Raw genomic sequence first — 20,696 nt, forward strand, 5'->3', positions numbered from 1 at the left:
CATAAATACAAGAACGTTGTATTTCTGACTGCGGCAGCTTTCGCGTGGTGTCTCCTGGGCTGCCCCAACCCAGGGGAGCTCAGGAGACTCCAAGCGAAAGCCGCCGCAGTCAGAATAACAATGTTGTTGTATTTGTAAATACTGCGTCATTTACAAATACAACAAGGTTGTATTTCTCACTGCGGCGGCTTTTGCTTGGAGTCTCCTGGGCTCCCTCAGGGTTGGGAGAGCCCAGGAGACTCCACGTGAAAGCCGTCATAGTGAGAAACACTGCAGCATTTAAAAACACACCCGTGTTGTGTTTCTGCCTGCAGTGGCTTTCACTTTGAGTCTCTTGGGCTCCCCGGGTGAGCTCACGAGACTCAAAGTGAAAGCCACGGCAGACAGAAACACAACACGTTTGTATAAAAAAAATACTGCAGTTTTTCTTTCTAAGTTTCTCGGGCTCCCCCGGCTCAGAGGAGTGCGAGAAACTTAGAAAGAAAACTGCAGCGTTTTTAAATACAACAACGTTGCATTTATATTTGCGGTAGCTTTAGCTTGGAGGGGGCTCCAAGCTGAAGCTACTGCAAACAATAATACAACGTTTTAAAAGCTGCGGTTTTCTTTCTAGGTTTTCCGGGCTCCTCCAGCTTGGAAAACTTAGAAAAAAAACTGCAGCTAATGCTTAAGAAATTAATAAATAAGCACTTACCCAGATGCAGCATTCCTGCCTGCAGTCTCTGGTCTCTGCCCTCTAGCACCAATGAAGCACAAGCCACCCAGTGGTAGCTTTTGTTTATTACAGCTGGGTGGCTTTTGCTTCATTAATGCCGCAAGGGCAAGCACAGAAGGCATCCATTTCACAAAATGGATGCCTCCTAGTGCTTCACATTTTTCAGTTTGAGCTTCATTTGCTCAATACTTTACATATGGACTTTGTTTAAAAATATTTTTTAGATATATTTTTGATTATGGGCCATCTTTATAGCCAATAATATTTTAGAGCACACTATTCCTTTAAGGTAGAGAGTTATGGTCAGGGTGGTTGTGGGAGGGCTGATGATGTTGCGGTTTGGTTAGTGTTTACTGCAGATTAAGAGTCAGGGTTAGTGTTAGGCTAGGGGTTATTGTAAGGCTAGGGCTAATAGTGTAATGGTTTGGGTAATTGCTAAAGAAAGGGATAGGGAGGTTGGAGAGGACTGGTGATGTTGGAATGGAACATGGATTAGGATAAACCAAGGACCACAGGGATTAGAGTAGATTAAGCATTAGGGTAAGTGTTTAAGAGGCGGTCAGGGTAAAGATAAGGTTATTACAAGAGAAAGGGTTTGGGATTGGGCAAGGTCTATGGAATTTGTGGGCAGCTGGAGGTGGGGTTGGAGTTAGGGTGATTGTTTATTTTCTATTGAGTGACATGCAAATGAAATGTGTAAGAGTGCTGAAAGATGTTAGTTAAGGGTTCAGGGTAGAATAAAGGTTATAATTAGAATAAGGGTACGGGCTAGGAATGGAGTTAGGGTAATTGTGGCAGTTTTATTGGAGGTTTGAGGGTATCACTTTGTTTTGCCGACACCAGCTTTTTCAATGTCGTTTTTTTAATGAAAAATGTACATCGAAAAAAACGAATAGAAGTATATGGGGGCCTAAAGGGTTAAAGTGGGTGGGGAGGGTGTTGGAGTAGAGGTAACAGTATGGGGAAATGGCGGCTTTGGGGGAGACCCCCAAAATGAAAAAAGAAAAAATAGATTCGTTTTTTAATGTAGATTTTTCATTAAAAAACAGGTGTTGGCAAAGGGACATAGAACCGGTTTGAGGCATTGTTACGTTAGAGTCTGGTACCTTTGTGTATTTAAAAATTGCTTTTTTGGCACCGTTATTTTTGGTAACATTTTTACACTTTGAATTGCTTGTATTAAATTAATACATTTTTAAAAATGACTTTTTGCTGACTACTTTTTCACATAACTCAATTTTTCTGTGGACATTTTCAGATACAACCACACTCTCCTCAGCATCGCATTGCCTCTGGGGTCCTTTGCCTATGGCGACAGTCTTTGTCTCCCCCATCAAACTACAGGGTTCTAAACTGCTGATATTGCCCATCCTGAAAAGAACTGCAATTGCTTAGCTACTTCTCCAGGAGCCCCTCTCTGCAACCTCGGAGTCCATGTTACTCTGGGGTTCTTTCTTCACCAGGATCTCTTTCTCTGGGTCCATTCAATCCCTCGGGGGCCTTTGTTCCATTCTTTGGGGTGCCGGGTCTTCAGCGTCTGATATCCAGCCTGGAACCGTGACTTCTTCAACTAATGATGTCACAGCTAGTCTCTGCAATCTTCAGGTCGACCTGCCAGCGCATAGTCTTTGGGATCAGGATGTCTTCAAAAGGGTTAAGCTATGTGTCCCTCAGGGTCTTCTTTGGGCTCCTCCATTTCGTGGGGCCTTTGGTGCAGACCTCTTACTTTCTCCATGACTTCCATGGGACCTTGAGTTTTTTTTGGTCGTTTGAAAAGGTTTGGGATTAGTGTAATTCTAGAGGCCTGGGAGCCTCACTAAAAGTCTGCTTGGACTTTGGTGACTTGAAAATATTCAAAAGACCCTCTGTGATTATGTTTTCTGTTGTTTTTCTATATTTCTGAAATACTGCTCTTACCTACCGGTAATATTTGTAGTTAATACGTTTGCACAATTTTATTTATTTAAGAATTGCATTTGTGCAGGTATATTGTGTGGACCTTCGCTTACCATAGGTTTACCCAAGGCGTTTACTGTACACTAGTAGGCCAAACTACCTCTTTGAGAGTCTGGATAACTCAGAGGAAACCCCCTGTAAACCAGGAGAGGTTGATATATCTGTAACAATATGAGAGATGAGAGAGGCAGTGGATGGGGCTGCAAACAGGTTAGAGTGATCCAAGGAACTAGGGTGACCAGTGAGAGATGCCTGGCAACGTGCAAAGGAGTTGCATGGCGATCAGTGGATGGAGCAGGATGGGCTATTAGTCACAGTAATCAGTGAGGCAGGTTAACAAAGAGAGGGGTAGCGCGAGGGGGAGGGTGAGAGTAAGGCAGGGTGACCCATGAATGAGGCAGTAGAAAGTAGTAAACACTGTGAGTGAACAGGAAATGAGGCATTGGACAGTCGAAGAGCAAGCAGGCATGGAATGAAGCACTGGATGACACATAGTGATCAATTCCTGTGATGTCACGTGTTGGAGGAAGCCGCCTGGGAAATGTATCAGTCAGCACCACTGCACCGGGAGCATGTTGACTCACCTGGATTCCGAAGGAAGCATCATTTTGGATGAGATACTGTGGGTATCCATTAATTTCATGCGTTAATCTGCCTGAGCCTCACCATCATTGTAGCTCAATATTCTTTATCCTCTCCCACTTCTCCTCCCACCCCTCTCTCTTTCTCTCTCTCCTAAATAGTTACATGGTACCCCATGAGGAACAAAACAATGATTATAATTGTAATTGGTACCGCCACCCCAGACCCCATTAATTAGCAAACATATAGCTTCACTGGTTGTGTGTAGGGCTTTCTGCTAATTCTACCTTCTCTATTAGAACATGATGGGGTAAGGAGGCCAGAGAAAGCATGAGGAAGAGGGAAGTAATGATGTGCGATAAGGGGCCAGATCTACACGTGGCAAGTGAAGTGGTTCTTCCTGCACTCAGCAACGTACAAAGTACCGAAATAAATAAATATGTGCTTGTAGAGCCCAAACCACCAACCTTTGGTCCAGATGTCATGCCCCCGCTTCCTTTTCTTTGCCATCCCCTGCACCTTATCCTTTGTGCAGAAGGACTTGGATTCCTCGGCCTGGGATTGAGAGTTGCTTTCTGTGGCATACTGGGATTCCACCTGCAAAAAAGGAAAACCCATGAGTATCCCCACCTTATTTTAAGGATAGGCAACATATAGTCACTACCAGGAACCTTTCATTACATTCAAGAACATTGAATGGATGGAAATGCAGCATGGGAAAAACTATCCCTTGGAGGTTTATGGAGAAAGCGAATACAGGTGCAAGGTAGAGGAGAATAAATGGGAAGGAGCAGACCTCACTGTCTGAAGACTCTGCCTCATCAGATTCCCTTTTGGTGGACTCTCCATCTTCATCATCTAGGGAAACAAAATATAAAGCTGTTAATGTGGTTTATTATAACTCCTTCATGTAGGCTTGGGTCTTTGCGTAAGCGCGTGTTTGCAACTATACATGTGTATGTCTCTACTGTGACTGGGTGCACAGAGTATGGGCACAGGACAAAACAAGTTGCTTGAAGCAACACAAGGTTTAATTAGACAAAGTATAATGTGGTTCAGGTCGGGGGGGGTGAACAGTACTACATGTGGGTAATGGGGGATAGTTATCTAAGGATAGGCTTGAGTTCAGTGGAGTCTCTCGGGTGTTCATGCCCTCACACCCCGGCAGTGAAAACATTCAGTCGGGAGATGTTGAGACACAAAAGGCATAGCAAAGGAAAAGGTTTCTCCAAATAGTTCCCAAAAAAACAAAATGTTGATCCCAAATAGGTGAATGGTGAACAAAGAAATGGTTTCTTTCTGAGTTATGGGGTTGGGCTCATCCTTGCCACACTCCAATATCCCTAGCAACTCCCTGGTCTTAGTATTCAGGTTGTGGGTTTTCAGAATTCCTGAACCCTCTCCGAGAGAGTCCATGATTAAGCCCTTCAAGGCAGACATATGCCAGTGCGGCTATGTCCTAAGTTTGTTTGTTTGTTTGTTTGTTTATTGATTTGTATGGCGCACCTAACCCAAGGGCAACAGGGCGCAGGCAAAAGATAATTCGAAGCTTACAATGTTGCAGAAATATACACTTTGGAGTAGTAATAAAAGTAATCAGGATTACAGGAATAGGGAATATACAAGTCTTCATACATACAAAGTCAATATCTAAACAGGGTAAGTATACAGATATGTACATGGCTGTTGGAGGCGGGTAATCCTGACAAAAAATATTCTGGGTTACAGGATTGAGAGATATACAAATCTTCATACATAAAAAGTCAATATCTATACAGGAGGTGAATGTATAGGTGAGTGCAGGGCTGTTAAGGGCGAGGGCAAAATCGCGAACAAAGGTATCAAAATCTATACATAGGTGTAGAAAGTGCAGCTAGATACAAGGGTTATTGGAGTTGAGGTGGCTGATGAGGTGTCTTCTAAAGTGCAAATATGGTTGGTCAGCTCTTAGGTTGTGTGGCAGAGAATTCCTGAGCTTGGCAGCTTTCACCGGGAAACTGTTCCCGCCAATGGTGGAGAGTTTGAATCTGGGAATTATCAGACGGTTGGAGTTGATAGTTCTTGTTTGTCGGATGGAGGACTTTCTCTTTACCTTGTCCATCAGATAACTGGGGGCGGCATTGTTGAGGGCTTTATGGGTTAGGGAGGCCAACTTTAGTTTGATTTTGTTGTCTGTGGAGAGCCATTTCTGTTGGTGTCTGGTGGCTGAGATATGATCTCTCTTGTTAATGCCGATGGCAGCTCTCAAGGCATTATTTTGTAGGATTTGAAGCCTGTGGATAATGGCTTTGTTAGCACCGCTATAGAGGGCATTACAATAATCGAGCCTAGATAGTATGAGTGCTCTTGCCAGGATCAAGCAGCTGTCATTGGAGAGGAATGGTCTGCCTGCCCTTATTAATTTGCAAGTGTACGCATTGGTAGATGCTAGTGAGTTGACCTGTTTGGTGAATGACATAGTGGCATCCAGATAAAAGCCAAGGGTTTTTACTTCCCTGGATACTCTGATGAGATTGCCATCTATGTTGAATTCGGCATATCCAAGGCCTAGGTTTGTTGATATTAGCAGGGGTACCTAAGATGATGAGCTCTGTCTTGTCGTCATTCAGGCATAGACCATGAGAAGCCATCCATGCCTGAATGATGAGATATACCCTGTTCACCAACTCACTGTCCTTACTATGATCCCCTGAAAGTGGGAGGAGAATCTGAGTGTCATCAGCATAGTTAGTGTAGGTGACACCCAGATAGTCCAGATCGTCGAACAGAGGTTTGGTGAAGATGTTATATAGTGTGGGGGAGACACATGAGCCCTGCGGGACTCCGCAAGTAATAGGAGAGGGGTCTGCTGCTGCTGAAGGGGAGAAGACTCTCATGGTTCTCTCACTCAGAAAAGATTCAATCCATTTGATAGCTTCTGGGGAGAAATGGGCAGCTGAGTCAAGGTGTCTGCAGAGGACCTTGTGGTCGACAAGGTCGAAAGCCGCGGAGAGGTCGAGTAGGAGGAGGAGTGCTGTCTTACTCTTGTCCCTCAGATCATCGATTTGGGTTTTCAGATCAATAAGGGCTGTTTCCGTGCCGTGTAATGGGCGGAAACCTGATTGTCTGGAGCCTAGTAACTTCTGTAGTTCTAGGTATTTTTGAATCTGGACATAGGCAACTTTGTCCAAGATTTTCAGTAGGAAAGGTACCGTTGTGATGGGTCGGTAGTTGGTGGGGATGAGGGGATCAAGCATCTGTTTTTTGAGGAGGGGGAGCACCCAAGATTGTTTTAAGTTGGAAGGGATACTGCCTGAGGAGAAAGAGGCGTTTATGAGTTTAGAGATAAAGGGCGACAGGTCTCTGGCTGCGTCCTTTATTATGTGTGCAGGGCAGATATCGCCTTTGCAGTTTGATGGTTTAAGAGAAAGGATGATTTTCTCAACCTCCAGGGTGGTGGTTTTAGAGAAGGTGAATGAGTTGGTGTGTGTACTTGGTGAGGCATTGGGCGGAGAAGAAGGAGGGTTAGTGAGGTTTAGGGAGTCTTTTTTTAGTTGAATTTTATTTTGTAAGGTGTTTATTTTATTTGCTAGTGCTTGTTGGATGTCTGTACACCAGGTCTGGTTCATAGTGCAGGTATCGGGTGTGACAATGGGTGACTCAAGTTCCTTCAGTATGGAAAAGAGCTCCTTCATACTTGAGTTGGAATTGGCAATGCGGATGTTATAGGAATTTCGTTTAGCTAAGCAGATTTCAGCTTTGTAGTGACGAGAAATCGTGTCAAGGGTGGCTTTCTTATCACTGGAGGGGCATAATTTCCAGTCAGCTTCACATTTACGCTTTTTTAGGCAGAGGGCTTTGAGTTCGGGTGTGTACCATTTGTTTAAATGGGTTTTTGGCTTGCTAGTGCGAAGTTTGAGTGGGGCAATTTTGTCCATGGTAGTTAACATGATTTTATTATATTCGTGAACTAGTGTGTTGGGATCTAGATTGTCAGGCAATGCGTTTAGGGTTGGAAGGATAGCTCGGATGATTTTTTCTACTGAGATATTTTTCTTGTTTCTTGTGAGGCAGGGTGGTGCAAGTGACACAGTTGTGGTAGGTGGTCTAGAGGTCAGTAGGTTGAATGAGACCAGCGAATGGTCGGTCCAGGGTAGTGGTGTGGTGGCGGAGATGACCGCTGAGCAATTAGCATCAGCAACCCAGTCTAGTTGTCTTCCAGAAATTCAAGTGAGAGGTCGGTCCCTCTCAACACTGTCCGTTCTCTCAGATTTTCGGAGATGGGGTTGGAGATGTCACTCTCAGCTGATAATCTCTTTGTTCTAAGCTCCTGGCCCATGGGACACTCCCTTGCCTTGTTACCATTTTCATAGCCTTCCTGTTACTTGGTGAGATGACACTGTCTTATACCTCCTCCCACCTCTGAATTCTACCATGGACAGTCCTGGTTCGACTGAACCTTCATGGTCTCTCTGGCTGGTAGGAGTGCCTGCTCCACGTTTATCTTTTCATATTTTGCAAATCTAAACCCCCCTCGCTTTACTCCTTTTTCCTCCTTCTCCAAATTCATACACTCTCTTTTCCAGATAACTCTCCCCCTCCAACCTTCTCAATAACTCTCTTCAGGTTGTAGTGTCCCCGTATACACTTCAGAATGCGGTTTTACCTATTTAACTGGCCAGTAAATGGGACAATGCTACATGGGATCTAAGGGGTTAAATGTCCAGATCAGTGGTTCCTGGTGTGATGTTGTGCTGACTGCTCACTGTTTGGGTGGCTCTTCTCAGTCGTGGGAGTGGTCTGACAGTAGGTGGTAGCATGGTGTCTCCAGGGAGACTGGAAGGGAGTTGCAGCATCCCAGTGACTGTATGACTGACAGATGACTGAGCCAATGACTGTGAGCAGGGAGGGAGGGCAACATCCCAAAGCATAATCACATGAAAGCTGATGTAGAGGAGCAGCCACATGCCTCTGTAAGAAGTCCAGCCCCCCTACTAACTATATGCTGGGAGCCTGAAATCATGCCATGCTTGACACCAGCAGTTGTGACTATTCTGTGGTGAATATTCGAGAAAAGGTATTCATTGAGAATTCTCACTGTCGCCCCTGATAAACTTCTATGAAGGGAAGGTGATCCCTGAACTCCTATATGGACTGAACTCCAACTTTCAGGCCTGGGAAGTGGACTGGGCGAGATTGGAGGGGAGGCTATGGAAGAAGGTTCTAAATCTACCACAGTCCCTTCCAGTCTCAAGTTTAAGATATGTATTGGGTCTGTCCTCCTTGGGGGCTCTCGTAGAGAAAATAACAGTCTCTTTATATCGTTCTATATTGTCACCTGGGAGGGCTCCCTATATAATGATGTGGCAGCCCATATTCTTCAAGGGAACTCCCCTCAATTGATGAGAATGGAAAAGATCGTCAATGACTGTTTTGTGAAGGTGGATATAATGCCAAAAGATTTAGTGGACAATCTGAAGGGTATCAAGAAAGCAATTTTAGATCTAGACTGGATTCAAACAATTGACTCTGCTCCGAGGCTGAAACTGGCTAAACTACTCTTGTTTCTCGATAAACCCAAGGGATCATTGCTAGGATACCTGATTAAGTTTCCTGACCCAAGGGAGCGGTCTGACTTCCTTAGGTTCTGTCTCAACGTAATATTGACAGGAGAGGCAGGGGCGTCTAGAGATAGCCAAGGAACAGAAGAATGGCACTGTCTACTGTGTGGGTCAAGGGAAGTCCAAACTTTAAGGCATATTGTAATAGAATGTGTTGCACTAAATGAAAAGAGAGCAAAATATCTCTCTCAATTTGTGTACACTGAAGAATGGCTCTGAACAGCTGCAGAGAGAGGGAGAGAGACAGAGAGAGAGAGAGCTGCCTCAGGCCATAATACCAAATTAACTCTGGGGGTTCTGAAATTGCTGACGTCTGCATGCTGCCTATAGTGAAATCTTTGTTTTAATATTTGATTAGATTGTTCTTCTTTGGTTTAGTATTGTTGTTGGTTCTTGTTTTTTATTTTTCTTAAACTGCAAGGAATATGAACATTGAATTCCTTTGACTTTTTTTTTAATTGGGTTTGAACAGCATGGTTAAACATTGTAATGAATGTAAAACATTTGAACTGATATAACTTATCTTTTGTCAAAAGCTGATATATGGATAAATACAATAATGAAAATAAAAATAAAAAAGAAAGCCATATCAAATGTATTCCCGAAGAGAGGATAATCTAATGGAGGAGCTTCCTGAAGGAATAAGAGAATGAAAGAAAGAGAAGCTGGTGACGTCACAAGAGACGAGTGTGACGCCCTGAAGAATGTCTGAGGAAGAAAATGTATGTATCACCTAGAAACCGATGACAAAAATAAAAGTCAAGTAACTTTAAAGTACAAAAGAAGATTGCATGTGCGAAAAGCACTGCAGAAAATGCAAGTCGTTCAATAAACGTACAGATGCAGCAATGCAAGTAGATTAAGTAATGTTAGAAGCTGGCTATAAGTAGTGAATAGACTGCAGACAGAGATGCCATTGTATAGAAACCGGTCATCGATGTCACAAATATAGTAAGTTCAAACCCATGGAGAAGAAAGGCCAAAAGCTGTGTCGCAGCAAAGAATTAGTCAAGATCGTGGAAGAGTCTAGAAGGCCTGTCTGGCCTGATGTCAAGGATGAATCAGCCAAGACTTGTTATCTATTCCTGAAGGCATTGAACATGAGATACTGAATCATCCCTTGTTAAGGTGCAAAGAAAGAACACCATGAGTGCAAAGTTTTATTCATTCAAGAACATTAAATGCTGGAAAATGGGCACAAGTGCGGTCTCCTGTCACGTGAGTCAAGGATGGAAACAGAGTTGGGCATGCAGTCCCAGAACTATGATAGTGCTTGCTCACACTCCCTTCTGTTCCCAGAGACGAGAATACACTGCAAGACCAAGTTCAAAGACAATCTTCATGGCAGAAGGCATGGGTGATGAGAGACGTTGGGCTAATTGGGTGGGGAGGTAAAGTCAAATCCACCTCCTGGCGCCTGGGGTATGAGCTTAATGCTGCTAGTGAGCCGAATGTTCCAGACTGTCACCAGCGTACCAACCAATTATAGAGGGCATATAATGAAGGGCCTTATAGTTTGAGAGCCAATAGTATACTGTGTGCTTAATAATGATGAAGAATGACTTGCACTAGAGATGGGCATAAGTGGTCCACCTGACAGTAGAAATTCAATAACAATCCCAGCCCTGATAGAAAGTATACTTAGATTTTCCGCTTGAACCTATTACAACTCCTGGTAAGTTTTTATTATTTGCCACCTAGTATGATGTCACATCTGATGTATTTTTCATATAAAGGTGTGATTTTTTTATGAAATGTTTCGGGAATGCTTGTGCGACGTCTGTTGATGTCTGTTGTAACTCACTTTTTAATACAATTGTTATTAAAACAGAAAACACTGTGCCATCTTCCTGAGGTGGTTTGATTATTTCGAGTCAGAGTTATCCTGCATCCCATCCATTGCATGCATGCTTTCAAAAGGGCTCTAACGCTCATTGATATTATGTGGATCAAGACATAAAGACTGAGGTCCCTTGAGAGGGGCTAGCTCAAGTCTTTAGGCATGGGTGAGGCCTGCAGGAAGTATATGGGACAACATTAGGGATTGATGGCAGACAGACTGACGAGTAGGGCACATGGTGCATGCAGTGCATTACTGGGATACCTACTAGTTGTGATGAAAGGAAGTGATAGCTGGCAGTCACCCTGTAACCAGGGGAGTTACAGTGCTAGTTACTTTCTGTAAGGGGAATCTGTACATGCGTTTCTTTGTTGAGTGGAAGAGGGGTGTTGCTTCATAGGTATTAAGGATGGAACCTTATTAGGTTTGTTTAGACCTCATCTCTAGAGATGAGGGTAAGGAGATGTTTCCTTGTGATTAAGGATTTCAGGAGGCAGGGTCGCCCATCAGTTAATCCACTTATCTCTGTTACAGAAATCCTGGATATCCTAACAGGTGGTAGGTATAAAGTGAAAGAGGGGAGGTGTGTTAGGGTTCCTCCCACAAGAGGAACCCTAAAAGTATCCTACAAGAGGATACTGTTTATAAAATGTAGAGGTCTAGACAGTCTAATGAAGTTCAGACATAAAAGGACCCTTCGCAAACAATAGCTTTAACCACTGAAAGAATAGAGGAGTTACCATCTGGTATTTTCCTCCGCTAGACTATTACGTAACCATAAATTCTCAATAGTAATGTGTAAATGGGTGGTCATTAACTGGTTATTGCTATGTACAATTCTAAATATTTTAGAAAGTACACCTTGGTCGTTTTTGTAGTAATATTTGTGTAGGAGTGTTGCATTGGTCCCATACAAGTATGAGGGTCCTATTGCCTTGCAATCAAAAGGTGGGGGCGCTAAGTATACCCAGTAAATAAATAAAGAAACCAAGATGTTGTGTGGTAATGTGTGGGAGTGAGTCATCTACAGTGGAGCCTGGATGGGCTGTCAGTGACTGTGTCAGCCTGGCGTACGCGGACAGTTGCATTGAAACATAAAATTGATGGGAAACAATATCCCGCGGTGAACTCATGTTTAGCCACTCAGTGCAGTTGTGTCTCTGAGGAGTCTGAAGAAACTGAGGCAATCTTTTCCCTGTAACCTCAAGAAGTGGAGAAGGAAATCACTCCAATTTTATTTTTCGTGATTTAATAGGTAGGCCGCTGGGAGGAGAAAAACACTGTAAGTGTTTGGAACTCATTGGATTTTGGTTTAGTCATAGTTTGCTTGTTTTAGTTGAAAGTATCGGGAGGACATTTCCAACGGCAGATTTGTTGGCTAATTGCAGGTCCATTGTCAGTGTCAACTGAAGACCAAGAGGTTGACAGATGGCCTAGGGGGAATGAAGGACATTTGTGTGGGCTCTATTTGCTTCAGCCACTCATTTGTGTTACTTGCTTCACCAATTGCTATGAACATAAAGATGCTTAAATACTTTGTGCGAGTCCCTGTATCTTCTTTAGTTATACTGGGCTGAACTGTAGGGCTCTCACACTACCCCAAAGGTCCAGAAAAGCAGAGGAGTCTGGCCCCTAGCCAGAGATGCAAACAATGTGCAAGGGTCCTGGTGGAGCCTGAGAGAGAGATGGTGGAGCACTGGACCTAGGAGACAGTGGCATGCAGACCAAGGGCACTCAGTGTGGCAGAGGGGCTTCAGAGGGACATTCCCCTAGTTGGCCAGTAGCTGTAATGAATGGGACCCTGGACACCGCCATCTGCATTGGCATCAACACAGATCAATCACTTGAGGCGAATGAGACCATCGCCAAATCACTGCCGCCAGTGAACATGTTTGACTGTAATTTGCAGACCTGAGAGGGTAGCACCCTATTGGACCTCTGACGGCTAGCTGTGAACACCAAAACAGTGCTGAGTATATGCCATGTCAACACCCAAGTCCAGTGTGACATGTGGGATGGTGAAGTGCAGGCGACTGGAGGCCCCGAAAGAATGAGCGAGGCTACAAGCAATTTAGTCCTAGGGGACCCTGATTGAATCAGGGACCCTTAGCCTGAAACTGGACAGTTACTGAAGCTTTATGGAAACCTGCACCATGTTCAACCAATTGTCAGAGTTTCCTAAATTTGAAGTGGGGTACTGCTCCCCCCAAACATTCAGGTCCCTCCTGCCTGGAGAAAGCCTACCCCAGTGTGTATGCTGATCCTAAACCCTTAAATTGGGTGGGAGAATGGACAATCAAATCCCCTTCAGCTTTCTACACTGCCCTTGCATAGAATCAGGATACCATCAATGGCTACTGGGGCTGGGTGGAGGCCATTGCCTGCACCATGGAAAAGAGCCAATGCCACCTGGTTCACCACAGCACAGTACAGAGCGACATCTGCCATTTTGTATTGCGCTAGCTACCACTGTGTCCCAGAGTGGGTCATGGACACCCCGGAAGAGGAAAGAGAAGGCTATATGTTAATGGAGCTGCAACAGTATATTGCAAGAAGAGAGCCCGCCATAGAGGTTAAAAACATCATCTACTCACATTTAATGAAGAAACGTTTGAAGTTGTGGCTAATGGAATAGCACATTTATGAACACAAGCGGGCTTATTCCGAGTTTGGCGGTGCAGGAAAAGAAGTGCTGTTAATTCTGTTACTGCCACTTTTTTGAATTACCTCAATTTTTTTCCACACTGCCAAATTACAAATTTGGTGGGAATTACCACTACCGATGCTGGAGGCAAATCCTCCACTTTTTCTCCACAGTACCACTTGGTAATTCTGCCGGTGGTAACTCTGCCAAAACGTGTAATTTGGCTGTGCAGGAAAAATTGAAGTAATTCCAGTAGCGCCAACAAAAGTGGTGGTAACAGATTAATGCCCATGATGCTAAAGGTAAATCCTCCACTTCTCCAAAAATTGGCAGAATTACCACTCGGTAATTCCTACGGTGGTAATTCTTCCCAAAATCCCCAAGTGGAGTCCTATGGACTCAATAAATGGGGACTAACGCTGTCCTACCACCACGTAACCAAGTGGAAGCAACAGCATCCAGTTACGGTGGTAATATGGCAGAATTACCACTGAATGACTGCCATATTTGGAATAAACCCGCATGTGCTGATCATCAGCAGGTCGGAAGATGAGATTATTTGAAATACTTTGGTAGTCGTGAAAGAAGGACCATAGCTGAAGAACCAATAGACAATCTAGTACCGGGCCCCCATCATACCATTCTGTTGTAGAAAAAGCGCTTCAATAATACAGGAATATTTTCAATAAAACAGTTGCTTTATATTTTGCTGATGTTTCCCTTTTATTTACCGCAAAGGAAACAGTTTAAACTTTGACTTTGTTGTGACAACAAGAGGAAAACAAACAAAACATTATAAGATGTGTCCCATTGCTATTTTATATATTGCTTCTCTTGAGAGAAGGTCATTTTCACAGTTTACCTTTCTCTTTTGGCATGCCACATGCAGAAGACAAAATAACATTCATTTTTTGGTAAAAAAGCATGTTTGCTGTTTACTTACTTTTCTTGCTTACAGGTTGAACACAAGTATAGTAGAAACACGTGGAGTATTTTTTATGATTTGTGGTAGAGAACATATTGTTCATCATGCATTTCCTTGGTAGTCTTTTTGATAGTGGTCTAAGAGTCCTATTTCACTGCAATCAGTAGGTGCTGACATTGAGCATATATACACACAACAAGCATGTAAGGGGACGGCATAGCCTTGGGCAGGACATTTTTCAAATTAAAGGGGGAGCGGGCTATGGACCTAGGCTGTAACCCCAGTCACTTATAGTGAAATGTAATGACATGAAGGAAAATAGACGTTGCAGTAATACTTCTCCATCCAACCTCCTCAGTAGTCCTCCCTGCAATCTCTCCAGGAACTCTCTCCTGATGATAACACTTCTCTTTTCAACCGTCTCAATATTTCTCTCTCCAACCTCCTTAGGTCCGACCTGGCGGGCAGAAAGGCACCTGCGAGCACAACTGGTAGTTTTCCGGTCCGGGAACTACTGTACTGACAAGCTTACCGATACCATAGTTCTCAGACTGCCAAACTTGTAATGAGGCCCATTCTCTGGTCACGCCTCCCATTTTGTGGTGCTTAGGGTGTGGATGGCAGCTTTAATCAGTGTAGTGAAGAATGCACTGTTCTGTGATTAGGCCATGTCCCTATGGTCAGGTGCATTGAAAGGGGGCTTGACTGGGCTTATATGAAAGCCTACCACCATCTTCGACTTTACATTCTGAATGTAATGTATTTATGCAATTGGTGAGGTACTGCAGGTGGATGTAGGTCACGTGACCTCTGCCCCACCTACCTGTCAATAACTGCTTATGCCTTCTTGGTTTGCTGCTCCTTTTTTCTCTGCTTAAGCAGCCTTTCAGCTTCTTTTCTTTTGCAGTTTGTCAGCTGGTGCAAGTGGGTCTAGGGCACGTGACCTCTGTCCCACTGTCACAGATGGCCTAAAGAACATGCCAACTCCCAGAGATGGTTCAAGAGTTTTTATAAAGTATTTAGGCAGGGCACTAAGAGCCATTCCTGACTCATCTAGATTAAATCTGCCTATCTCAGGCAGACTTGTTCCCCTGGTTAGTATGAAGATCTTATTGAACCCTACCACCTATTTCCTAACTGGCTGTCAATGAGGACATACAGGCAATCCCCTTATCTATATAAGCTCCGTGCAGGACCTTTAAGGTGAGTATACACTATCAATGTTGTCAGTCCTATAGGGATTCTAAGAGTGTGTCTTGCATACACTCAACCCCCACTCTGTCTTCTTCCTCTTGCACCCTGATGTTCCTTTCCGCCACTCCTACAGACCTCCCACTACTCACCTGCTTCCAACTCCACCCCTCTTCCTTCTACTATTACTTTTTGTTTCTGACCCAACTTCCACCACATCTACAGTCCACCCAAACCCAACACCTCATTCATTGAGAAAGTTCACAGACTTGGTCACTGCCATGTCTCTCACGCATGCCAACAGCATCTTCCTCAGCAACTTTAAAATCGCTGACAACCCAGCAACCATGAAGGAAGATTGGTGCTGCCTTCTTGATACCCTGAACCTCACCCAGCACACGAAAGACCCAACTCACAGGAAAGGTAATATCCTCAAGCCCATCATACCCAAGTGAAACAGCGCACCATGAAGCCTAAAGCTCCCACACTTTGGTACACTCACAAACTTGAAATCCACAAAAGTATAATCTGAAAACAAGGAAATATTTGGAGGCAATTTCAAAGCACTTCTGACCTCGCCCTGCTCAAGGAACTCTGCCCTAAACACAGCCGACTGATCACCACTGCCAAGTCCAACTACTACCAGAACACCATAGCTAAGGCCAACAATGAAAGCAGAGCCCTCTTCACAGTCAACACACATTTTTTCAACTCTCTCCCTGTCACCCATAACATCGAAAAGTCCACCACCATCAACTCTATTTTCATCAGCAAGATCAACATGATCTCCCAGTACATAGACACCAATGCCACAACTGACAGCACACCACACATCCTATCTCACAAAGTCACTACAACCTGGACAACCTTCATACACGCACCACATCATACATGAACAACATCCTCCCTGCCTATGTATTCAAGATGTTTCTGTTTGAAGCACTCCTTCCTTACCCGGCAATCATCGACAGTTCCCACACTCAAGGAACCATCCCCTCAACCCTCAAGACCAGACAAATTTACCAGATTCTCAAGAAACTAACTCTGGACCCCAAAGATCTTGGCAACTACTGTCCCATCACCCATCTTTCCTTCCTAGGTAAGATCCTTGAGAAAGCAGTAGCATCCTGAGAATGTGGTTTGCAGTTTCCTGGTTGTTTTCCAAGTGAGCATGCATATTCCAATCATCCTTTTTATGCTTACTTGAATTGTGAGCAGATTGTATGTGGAGATTAGGTATTCATATTCTGAGTGTTTTTCTATGTTTGCATTGTACTTGCTTGTATTTGTGGCATATTGTATGAGTGTATGCATAGTTTGGGGATCCTTGTGATTGGTGCCTGTGTGGGAGTGTATTTATGTCTGTTTGGGGGTGTGTGTGGCCAGAATGTGTAGTGGGGTGTGTATGAATATTCACCCAAAGTTTATTTATTCATTGTGCACATGCACGTTTCCTCTGCACCGTCTGCGTTTACTTATATTCTGAATATTGTGCTTGGTGGTATTCCAAACGTACTGTATGTGACTACACATACTCTGAGCTTATCCTTATGTCTGTGCGCGTATGTGTGTGTGTGAGAGACAGAGAAATAGAGACAGAGAGAGAGAGTGAGACAAAGAGAGAGAGAGAAAGATGATTGAGCACGGTATGTTTGTGCATGTGTGTGGTCTGTCAGTGGCATGTGTTTGCGGCATGCATCCAGTCATTTTGTGCATATTGTTTGTGTGTGTCATCTGTGCATATTGTGCTTACGTCTATGCTTTGTGTATTGTAGGTACACATGTTTATTCTAAACGTGTTGTTGGTGGTTATAGTGTAGGTTTGAATGTGCATACATAATCCACAAAGATGTGTATTTTCTTGCACACCAGCCCTACTGCACTGTCCTAAATTACAGATATATTTTGTGGGATTTTAACAATTGACTATCTCTAGTTTGGCTGATTCCATTTTTGAAATGTATGATATCCTGCTTCAGTTCCAGAAGGGGACTAGGTGTCTGCCAAAAACCCACATTTTTTGTTCATTGGATCTATGAGAAAAAAAAACAATGCAAACCCCCCTATTTCTAGACATTCTTTTTGTAAAAGGCAATGGCACTCTAGGTTTGCCAAATTTGACATGTATATTTGGATGTGAGCAGATGAGTTTTCTGCTAAATCTGATGAAGTTACATGGATAAGGTGTAAAGTTACAGAGGGAAGTGTTTTTTTTGTTTTCTTTTGTGCATTGTCATGTGATCTTAGCTATAATGTATCACGGTGGCACTATCATAAATACATATATTATTTTAAAAACATATTTAATAAAACATTTGTTTACAATAGTGTTAAGGTTAAACCAACAAAATCTTAAATTCTACAAACAATGGAAATCATGGCATTAAGGTAACAACATAAAAACATAGCAACAATACATTAAAACAATTATATTTAAAGCAAATATCAAGGTAAACGTAACTCACTCTGTTTTTGTTTTGTAATATTTAGCTTGGGGCATAAAATGTTTTGCAGTGAAGGTGATGCAATGGGTTTTGGAAATATTGATTTGTGTTTCATAAAAATGTGAAATCATTTTATTGATTTATGTTTTAATGTGTATTACATTTGGGCTGAGTTTGTTACTATTTACAAATTGTATCATTGAGTAATGATCTTTTAGTAGAATTTGAATGCTTGTATTTGTGTTTATGTAGCATATGACTGCATGTTATTATGTTTGTAAATTGTATAAGGTGTGTATTTATTGATGTTATTTGTTGAAATAAATGTTAATACATAGGGTTTATTATATTGTAACAGTTTTGTTGTTTAGTGTATGTTCTATGTTTATGTGTCGTTTATGTTTAAGCAATAAGCCCCGAGCCGCAGTGGCATTACCAAGCCAGGTAATGCCCCAGGGCCCATAGTTACAGGCCAGAGAGAAGCGAGGGCCTTAACAAAGGCCCCGGGGCATTACCTGACTTGGTATGCCCCCATGTTTAGGGGCTTATCGCTATTAGTACCCCTGCCAGTAAGACAGGGGTACTAATAGCATTCTTTTTTTACACAGAGTCTGTTTTCCCTTTCCATGGCGGTCATTGGGAGCAGACGCGCTGGGGACACAAGTGTTCCCAGTGCGTTCGCTCCTGAAAAAGGAGAAAAAAGAAGGTAAGTGGGGTTGGGAGGGTGGGGAGGGGATTGTTTGCAGGGGAGAGGGAGGAAGAAGGGAGGAAGAAAGAAAACACTTACCTTAATCCCAGGCGGGGGAGCATGGCAGCCTCCAACCGGGTGGAGGCTTGGAGTGGGGATTGCCCTGTTCCGAGCTTCCTTATTGGCTGAGTCCGTGAAGATTGAAGGGATTCTGCATGGGGTATGGCCCGGGTGAGAACCAATCAGGTTGCGTCTAACAATCTGATTGCCTCTCGCCGGGTTCTAATGTATTTTATATTATGTTTATTGTTGCTGAACTGTAAATTTGCAATTGTAAAGTGTAATTTGTTTTATTTTTAATGCAAAATATAAAATGTAAATGTTTATGTATATAGTGATTTTTTTATTTTAAGGGTAAAGTGACTTTAAAAAAAAAATATGTGCTGATTATTTGATTTTGAAATAGAAGTGTTGTATATGAATTATAAATTTGATTTTAAGTATGTGGTATTTTTGTACTATAAAAATGTGTTATGGTTTGTTTGATGATGTATTAAAGGTGTACATTAAATTACATGTTTAATACTTTTACTTTTTAAAACATGATTTCTTTGTACGCATATAATTGTATTTATTATATAATAATATTTGATGTTTTAGGTTCATGCGTGAGTTAAGGTTGCCATGAAATTTGATTTAAATACAATATTATTTGAAATGTATTGTTGATATATTTTTATGTTGCTACCTTAATGTTAGGATTTGTTTTTTTGTTGGATTTAAGTTTTTATTGGTTTTACCTTAACTCTTGTGTAGAAAAATAAATTGAAATAATTTCCTATTTTTTTGTAGGTTAATTGTTTATAAAATGTTTTAAAGTACTTTTTTATTATATTATTATATATTGTATATTGAATGTGAATATATAAATGTGTATGTTTGTTGTGATTGTGTTATTTTGATGTAGTGTGTAAAATCATAATTTTATAAATTTGCGAAAATATCAATATAATTTGTTTGACTGCCTCCACATCCAAAATTGAGGAAGTATGTAAAAGTAGACTTACATGTTATTAATATTCAAATAAGATATGTTGTGAATGTGTATATCAAATATTTTAAAGTACTAAGTTATGATTGTTTTAAAATGTATTTATTTGAAATACATGATTTTTTGTTTTAACTGTTTTTTTCATTTGATTGTGTAAAATTGTAATTATTTATATTTCTGAAAATGGAAATATATACTTTTTGTGACAGCCTCCACATCACTCTTTTAAGTCATCTCTTAGCTCCAAGTTTAATAGGAACCTTTGAAAAAGAGTCCAGTTGGAAATATCAAATTTGAAATTTTAAAAGTTACAATAACACTTTATTAATGTGTAAGAGCTTTTCAGAAAAATACCAATTAAAGGTTCTTCAAGTTATAATAAGAATAGTTTTATATACCTATTAATATACATTTTTTATTTGTTTAACTTTTATTTAGTTTCAGTTATGTTGGCATTTCCAAATGTTTGTTATTAGTAAACACTCCTTTAAATGTTAATATGTACAGCATAAAGCAACATTTAACATTCTAGTATGTGTTGTGTGCATTTTTAATATTAATGGATTCATTATTTTAAATTGGAATAAAGTGTATTTGTGTTTGTTGTGTTTTTTGGGGTGGATCTATAATTATTTTTTAAAAATACCACTTTATTTTACTTTCAGAATATACAAATATGTTATTGTACTACATTTATTACTGTTAATATACTTGTATTTAGTGCAATGGATTGATTATTATTAAATAGCAATGGCCCATATTTATAAATACTGTAAGGGTGTGGAAGGAGGAGATTGACACACAGGTTGCATGATTGTTGGCAGAGACTTTTATTCAACAAATAAGGGTTGGAGAAATACCTTCCAGACCCTAATACTAAGATGGGTTTACCTGACTCTAAATATTATTCTACGGAGTCTGTCAGGATAGTCCAAAAGAAACAGGTCCACCTCTTTGTCAAATATCCCATTTCCAGCCCTTACACTAAGAACCTAAACTGATATGCAAAATCTACTTTAGTCTCAGAGTTCTGTTCCAACTTGCAAAATAAAGTTCCAAA

General features: G+C 41.8%; 1 protein-coding gene across 4 annotated transcripts in view; it reads right to left on the reverse strand.

Annotated features, from left to right (window-relative positions):
- The window catches only part of RBBP8NL (RBBP8 N-terminal like), a 249,042-nt gene that overhangs the window by 24,329 nt on the left and 204,017 nt on the right, over positions 1 to 20,696 (reverse strand). For all 4 annotated transcript variants that reach the window (XM_069650751.1, XM_069650749.1, XM_069650748.1 and 1 more), the window contains 2 exons: positions 4,050 to 4,111; positions 3,721 to 3,850 (listed from right to left, as the gene is read on the reverse strand). In XM_069650751.1, the coding sequence (XP_069506852.1) occupies positions 3,721 to 3,850; positions 4,050 to 4,111 (192 nt within the window). The remainder of the gene's footprint in view (positions 1 to 3,720; positions 3,851 to 4,049; positions 4,112 to 20,696) is intronic.

The sequence above is a fragment of the Ambystoma mexicanum genome, chromosome 3p (genome assembly GCF_040938575.1).
Source record: "Ambystoma mexicanum isolate Mex_15411 chromosome 3p, UKY_AmexF1_1, whole genome shotgun sequence".
In the NCBI taxonomy this organism is placed as follows: domain Eukaryota; kingdom Metazoa; phylum Chordata; class Amphibia; order Caudata; family Ambystomatidae; genus Ambystoma; species Ambystoma mexicanum.